The following is an 8,032-nucleotide window of genomic DNA, read 5'->3' on the forward strand; positions in this document are numbered from 1 at the left end:
TGGGAGTAAACCAGTGGATGGAAGATCTTTGCCTCTCTTCTCCCTGTAGATCTACCTTTCCAATAATAATAAACAAATCATTAAAAAAAAAAGTGATACTAGTTGGAAGATTAAACATGTAACATTGTAAATACTATTAATAAATAAAATGTAGGGGTCATGTGGCATGGTGGGTTAGGCTGACAGCTGCATTCCAATCACATGCTGGTTCATGCTTTGGCTGCTCCACTTTTGACCCAGCTCTCTACAAATGTGCCTGGGTGAACAGCAGAATTTGGGACAAGTGTTTGGGCCCCCATACCAATGTGGGAGACATGATGGAGTTCCTGGCCCTTGGTTTCAGCTTAACCCATCCTTAATGTGACCATCTGGGAAATGAACCAGCAGATACAGGTCTCTCTCTCTCTCTCCTTTCCTCCCTCCCTACCCTCCGTCTGCCTCTCCTTTTGCTTTTCAAATAATAAATCTTTTTTTAAAAAGTACAGTACACAAAGCAATAGCATATAGATTGGGATATTAAGTGGTCACTAAAATTGGTGTTCTTTTTGTGATGGTTGCGAGTCAAGACATTTATAAATTTTACACTAATTTTGCAATTTCTAGAGTAATCAATTAAAAAACAGAATGTTTAATTTTTAAATTGGAAAAAATAATGTAATTCAAAGAAATAGTTAATCACATAGCAGGCAAATAGGACAGGAGAAAAAAAAAGAGGCAAAAAAAAAAGACTCAAATGAAATGAATCAAATTAATAAAAATAGGCCAAATGTTTCCAATCTAAAGATCAAAGCTAAAAACCTGACAAATTCATAGAGAAGACCTAGTTATATAAGTTACTCTTCAATTATGTTTTTAAGTTTTTTTCTTCTGTTTGTAATTTGTTTGTTTTATAAATAACTGCCATTTGCTGTTTCACTCCCCAAATGGTCATCCTGGCCACAGCTGAGCTGATCAGAAGCCAGGAGTCTCTGGTGGGTCTCCCACATGGGTGCAGTGGCCCAAGGACCAACACTGAATTCCCAAGAAGATGTTAACACTTACAATGCTTGGGGAACCCAATAACAGAGCCACAAAACAGCAAGGTGACACTGTCAGAATTACAGAGGTTAACACAGAAAGTCAGATCACAGCGGGAGAAACACGCCCTTCATGTAAACTGATGAAGGCAACAAAATCATCACTCACACAACACAGGCAGAAAGCTGCATCTTCACGACAGCCATGAAACACAGCACCTGGCATCTCCAGAACACAGCATCTTCGCTCACTCCCAGAACAGGGCTGTCTGTTGAAACAACACACTGGGCAGCAAAGCAAGTCTCAGCAGAACCTGCAGGCTGGGTCACGTTCGTTCTGTCATCTGACCACAGGCCGTGACATTGGCACGGACATTGGAATCAAGAGATAATTAGGGAAGGAGCCACTGCTTGGAATTTCCAAAACATTTCCAGATAATCTATTATCAGAGGGGAATTATGAAAGGAAATTAGAAAATGTTTTTGCATTCAACATTACACATAAAAAATCTGGTGGCAGCAGCATACATTTGGTGCAGGTCGGGAGCAGGCCAGACTGGGTCAGTCCATATCACCAACTGGCAAACCGGAGTGCCAGAATGGAGTGTGGGTCAGGCTGGGTCAGGGTGCAATACCAACCAGTCCACATGAGGCCCGGATTTGGGGGCTGGCAGGGCTGGGCTAGGCTGTAGCCCCTACCAGCCTGAGTTGGAATTGAGGGTGGACCCGCTGGCAAATGCCAAGGTGAGGGGGTTGTGCCAGACTGGGCACTGTGTGAAACGGGGGGCGGAGGGATGGCCCCAGAGAGGGGGCTGCAAAGGCCCACCTGCTGGGCCACTACTCCCACTGGTGAGCATGAGAGCTGGGATGGGGGCAGATCAGGCCAGGCAGGGCCACATCCAACGGCCTACATGTGAGCTGAATAAGGGAAAAGCCAGGCTGGGCTGACTGTACCTTCTGGTATATGCATAAGCCAGTGTCAGTGTGGATTAACTGGGCTTTGCCACAGCATCAGCTGGCAGATACTGGAACAGGGGCCAAATTCTGTCAGGCACAGGCATGGCTTAGACAAATCATGGCACCTGCTGACACCAGTATAGACTGGATAGTGGGGCTGGTTGGGACCAACTGGTCTTCAATATCCATCAACATGTATCAGGGCTGAATGGGATGTAGGACAGACGGGACCAGTCTGCTATACATACTGGCAAGCACAGGAACCAAGCCAAGTGTGGACCTGGTAGGGGCTTTTGTGGGTCGCTTTGACTAGACTGCAGCTCCCACTGGTTTACATGAAGGCAGAGTATGTGGTGGGCAGGATCAGGCTGGGCTCCAACACCCATCAAGGTTGCATAAAACACGGGGCTGGAGACAGAACTGACCCACCAATTGCAACTACCAGTGTGTGCACAGGCTGATTTGGGTGACAGATGGTGCCAGACCTTTTTGGGCAAACACACACAAGAATCAGGTCTGGGATGGCCTCACATGAGGTTTCTATGGCAATTCCCTACCAACTGAATTGCTGGACTCAGAACCCTAACCATGGAGAAAACTGCAGGTTCCATGGTCTGACTGCGGGAGTGGATGTGTCAGAGCTGGGCCTCCTCAGTGGCCAGATGGAGCAGAGGACAGCATATCCAAACGTACATGAGGGATAGGGCAGGACATCGGAGCCTCCAGGGGTCACCTGGTACCATGGCAGAGCACGGAGGACAGAACAAATTGATCAACTACCCCAGCCAATCATTGGCAGTGAAGATCTGGGCAGACGGAGACACTAAGGTGGACTGTTGTGGCCAGTAGATTCGGGAGAAATTTCATCGTGATTGGAGTGGCGGGTTTGCCAGCAATTCAGGACTGTTGAACTATCAAAACCTCTTGAGAAATTCATGGTATTGTAGATTTCTATTTTTCTTCCTGCTGTTGATTTTATATTGTGGCTTTTCATTTAAGACAGATGTGTGGTGACTGTGTAATGGAGACTATCATATCCAGATGTGAGGATGCAGTGCAGTATGCATCTCTACTTCCAGATCAAAGATGGACTACTAATGAAACTATTAACTGAATTTTGACAAGGGGAGGCTGGACTCTCTGCCATTGTCCATGCCCGTAATGACGAACATGTGACTGTTTATGAAGAGCTATGGTATAGTAATAATATAGGGGAATTCGGTAGAGGGGAGGGGATTTAGGGAGAGGTCAGAGGAAATCAAAATTAATTAATTAATTAATCAATCAATTTTTAAAAATCCGGTGGGAAATCAAAGAAATAGAGGAAATGAACAGTCTTACATGCTTCTCTTTTTTTGTTTTTTTTGTTTGTTTGTTTGTTTTTTTAAGAGGGGGGCCCTGAAAATGAACCACTGGCACACCCAGTAAAGCTGCTTGAACAGCACATCCAGGAACGCCGGACGAACACGGTGGTACAGAGCGCTAAGCCACCGCCCACAGTCTGCAACACTAACAGCCCCTAACACCAGGGGTTTCAGTCCAGGATAGTCCACTTCCCATCCAGCTCCCTGCTGATGTGCCTGGGAAGGCAGCAGAAGACGGCCCAAGTGCTTGGGGCCCTGCACCCATAGGGGAGACAGAAGCAGTTCCAGGATCTGGACTTGAGCCTGGCCCCAGCCACTGCAGCCGTCTGCGGAAGGAATCAGCGGATGGAAGACTCTCTCACTTTCTCTCTCTCTCTCTCTCTCTCTCTGCTCTCCTTTTCAAATAAATAAGTAAATCTTTTTCTTTTTTTTTTAATTCAAACAATGCTAAAGGAGAGAGGGCCAATATGCCAAGCAGCAGGTGAAACATCACCTACTTACCGTATCACAGCACTGGTGTGAGTCCCGGCTGCTCCACTTCCAAGCCAGCTCCCTGCTGATGCACCTGGGCAGGCACTGGAACAAGGCCCGAGTACTTGTGAGACCCGGACACCACATGGAGGACCAGGATGGAGCTCCTGGCCTCAGCCTGGCCCAACCACGGCTCTTGGGGTCATCTGGGAGTGAACTGGCAGATGTTATATCTCTCTTTATCTCTCTCTAACTCTGTCGTTCTGCCTTTCAAATAAATAAACCTTCAAACAACAACAAATACCAGTTAAGAGATCCAAGTCCCATACTGATGTATCTGAACTCAATATCCTGCTCCAAGCCTCACTCTGATGTAGATCCTGGGGGACAGGGTGATGGTTTGGGTAGTGAGGTTGCTGCCACTCACACTGGAGACCCGGACTGTGTTCCTGGCGCCCATTTTTGGCTTGACACAGTACCGACCATTGTGGGCGTCTGGACAGCAGATGGGAACCCACCCTCCCTCTCTCACTCTCTGCCTCTCAATATAAATAAATAAAAATTAAAACAGAAAAGGAACCATGAAACTGAGAAACCTCCCAAGATTTCTTCGGACAAATAAACAATATTCAATATTCAGTAGAGTATTACCACTTACAAACACCACAGACATCTCTAAAAGATATTATTATACATGATTTGTAACAATCTGGAATTTTAAAATGTGCACAATAAAAAGTTCAGTCGGGGCTTGGCGGCATGGCCTAGTGGCTAAGGTCCTCCTCACCTTGATCCCATATGCCTGCTGGTTCTAATCCCGGCAGCTCCACTTCCTCTCTGTCTTTCCTCCTCTCAGTGTATCTGACTTTGTAATAAAAATAAAATAAATCTAAAAAAAAAAAAAAAAGTTCAGTCAATACTGATGGCAAACTGATGTGAAGAGCCAAACAGTCCAAGAACCATTAAAGGCATTTGTGGGAAAACTCAAGTCTCACTGACTTTACTGAGAAATCCTACCAAGAATTCTAGAAGCAAGTAATTTCAGATGTGATCCAAACTGATCCAAATCATCTTGGAGCCTGACAAGAGGAAACTCAATGCAACCCCTGGGACGGGATTCAAAATGAGAGAAACTTCTAGGCCAGTGCCTTCAGGAACAAGAGGCAAAGTCCTAAGCAAAATACTAAGCAGCTGACTCTGGCATTGTAAGAAGGATGGCACGGCATCACTCGGCAGGCCTGATCCAGCAGGGCCTCAACACCTGAAAAGCACCGTGAGTCACCATAGCAACAACACAAAGGGAAAGCCCATGCTCATCTCAATGCGCGCAGAAAATAATAGTTGACAAAATTCAACTTACATTCATATCGGAGACTAACCAACATGTAATAAGAGCATCTTTTATCTTCTAAACAACAGTCAGGGCTGAAGGTAGATGAGGAAGGGAACAGCGCTGACAACTCACAAAAAACAGGTGCACAGGTATAGACCCCTGACGCGCTAGGGAAAGGGACTCCAGATGAAAGCAAACTTTTCAACAAAAAGGCACCAGAACAGATTATCCATGCATGACAAAATACACCATACAATCCCTACCTCACTCTGCACACAGGTATTCTAGAGACTGAAAGCCAGGACAGAGGAAAAGCAGCACTCATGCAGGATGGGACAAAGGGCTACCCCAAAGGCCCACGGGGAGCGGGGGGGAGGACTGCTCCAGAAGGCACTAAAAAGTGCCCCAAAGACTCAGAAATTGGACTTTGTTCAAATTAAGAGCCTCTGCCACAAACCCTGGCGAGAGACTCAGAGAACTGGGGAGGGGGAATTGACACTACAAACTGGAAGGTATCTGAGAAAGGATTCCTCTGAATCAGGAAGGGAAAACACAGTCGTAAGAGAAGCATGGGCAATAAATTTTTGCAACAGGATCATGTACAAATAGTGAACACAAAGATGTTCAATCTCAACGCTTTGATCACGCAAATCGGCATTAGAACCACAGGGAAATAACCAACCACTTGAAAGGCAAAAACTTGAAAGAACGGCTGAGCCTAAAACTTCCCATCCATTGCTGGTAGAATATATATTTTTTAAATCTTTAAATGTATCTTTACTGGAAAGGCAGATTTACAGAGAGGAGAGACAAAGAAAAAAGATCTTCCATGTGCTGGCTCACTGCCCAAATGGCAGCAATGGCCAGAGTGGTCGGTCCAGTCCTAGAGCTGGGAGTCGGGAGCTTCCTCCTGATCTCCCATGTGTATGCAGGGTCCTAGGCACTAGAGCCATCCTCTACTGCGTCCCCCATTACTGTCTCAGCTGTCTGCTCCTGACCCAGCTTCTGGAAGGCGCACCCTGCGAGGAAGCGTGGGTCATGGTTCAAGTACCTGGAATCCTGACACGCACACGGCACAGCCAGCCAGAGCGCACAGCTCCTGGCTGCCGCTGGGGCATAGCACTACAAATTGCTTTCTTCCTCTGTTTGACTCTCTGCTTTTCAAATAAAATCAAGGGGGGAAAATGCGAAATAAATTCCCTCCTAATTCCACAGTGTGACCCAAGAAACCCGTTTACAGAGGCACGACGTAGAAACACAAAGTCTGGCAGCTGTATCAAAGCTATATGAAGCTACTGACAATCACGCTGCAAAGACGGCTAATGAAGCAGAGTAACCCACAGCAACATAGATGGCGTCTCAAAAACAGAACGCCCATGCGCAAACACCAAGTCACACGAAATGTCCACTGGGATGCGCTTAAAAAACGCCGAAAACAAAAAAACATGCCAAAGCCTGCAAAATCATCCTCCGCTGTGTTCATTACACAGACCTAGCACAGATGGTGAAAAGCGCAAAGAAAAACCAGGGAGCAACACGGGTCTACAATGAGGTGAGATCCCTTCTCTTGGCAGTGGCTAAGGGGCCTCATTTCATGTTGGTTCTTCCACTTCTACTCAAGTTAGTAGGCCTGTTATGGGTCACCACTAACAAGATAAAGCAGGTGGGAAAGCAAACTCCTGTCGGGGAAGAGGGTCCGTCCGTGCAGGTGAGGGGTGCAAGACCCTAACCCAGGACATGCACCAACTCCCTAAATCATCGTGGGCCAAAAAGGCTTGTGGAGCAAGTTAATCTCCAGCAACAGGAAAAACAAGTGAACCTAAAGATCCGATCTCCATTCCCCAAGAGCCTGAAAACAAAACTTGCGGCGTGGGAGGCAACAAGAGACCTCAGGCCTCCTTCCACCTTCCCCGCACCTGAGCAAATCTGGGTTCTGCACCCCAGAAGAAAACTCTAGACACGAAACTGAGGGGGCGCGCGGGGCGCCGTGACCAGCTGAGGGGTCGGCCGAGGACCCCGGCGTGGCTACCATTTTCGTACTTTCCGCACCCAATGGCACGACTTTTAAAATGTTTGTGCGCTGAGGGGCCGGTCTCCCAGCCCGTTTGCTCAGCAGCCCAGGGGACGCCCCGAGCCACCGCCGCCCGGCTCCACACGTGGTCAGGGCACAGGAGGCGCCCACCCCGCCTTCCCCACACCTCCTTGCCTTTCCTGACACCCCTTTTTCTGTTCCTGTAAGTCCCAAGTCCCCACTCGCCCAAAATTACCCGCCACACACGGCCGGAAGACGGACTCGAATCCTCTTTGGAGGCGGGGCGAAGGCGAAGGCGCTACTCCCATTGGTGGCTTCCGGGGGATTGCCCTGCCTGGTTAGTGACGAACTTCCTGTTTTCCCCGCTCTCGCCTTCCCCAGACGGCCTCCGACTAGGAGATACGCGGTTTCGCGCTGCTCTTCGTCCTTACCGACTGGGCTTGCGTGTCCCTGACGGAAATCCGGGAGGGACTGGCTCGTGCAGGGTCGGTCAGCGCCCCCTCAGGGGCCTGGCCTGGCCCACGGTTTCCGCGTCGAAACGACTGACGGTCCAGAAGGAGGGTTCTGAGGTCTCATGGCCCCGGCTGGGGTCCTAACGCTGTCCAGGGCCTGGACCGCGCTAAGCCTCGGGGCTTTGTTCCGTTATATGGGATCCTAGTCCTTAGGAAAGACGAGATGTCCCGAGAAAAAATGCGAGTTAGCTGTTTAGCATCGTGTGAAAGTGCGATCATCCTAACCTAGGGGTTGTTCTGAGGAGAGCGTGCGTTGCTCTGGTGCACCCTGGAGGAAAAGCAGGTGGAGGCGCTGAACACCCAACCCCAAGGATCCAGTTCCAGGACTCTAGCCCAGGGCCCTCTCT

At 48.4% G+C, this 8,032-nt stretch overlaps 1 protein-coding gene across 3 annotated transcripts in view; it reads right to left on the reverse strand.

Moving 5' to 3' along the window:
- Positions 1-7,700, reverse strand: part of NSMCE1 (NSE1 homolog, SMC5-SMC6 complex component) — a 34,096-nt gene extending 26,396 nt beyond the window's left edge. Inside the window, exons 1-2 of one of the 3 annotated variants that reach the window (XM_058680759.1) lie at positions 7,409-7,486; positions 3,839-3,913 (exon numbers count right to left, since the gene is read on the reverse strand). Coding sequence is in view for 1 of the 3 variants with exons in the window: in XM_058680758.1 (XP_058536741.1) it covers positions 7,409-7,481 (73 nt within the window). In the remaining 2 variants the exon portion in view is untranslated. Of the gene's footprint in view, positions 1-3,838; positions 3,914-7,408; positions 7,537-7,604 lie in introns of those variants that run through there. The other 2 variants (XM_004586833.3, XM_058680758.1) reach the window with 2 other exon arrangements.
- Between the last annotated feature and the right edge of the window lie 332 nt (positions 7,701-8,032).

This window comes from Ochotona princeps, chromosome 24 (assembly GCF_030435755.1).
Source record: "Ochotona princeps isolate mOchPri1 chromosome 24, mOchPri1.hap1, whole genome shotgun sequence".
Taxonomy (NCBI): Eukaryota; Metazoa; Chordata; class Mammalia; order Lagomorpha; family Ochotonidae; genus Ochotona; species Ochotona princeps.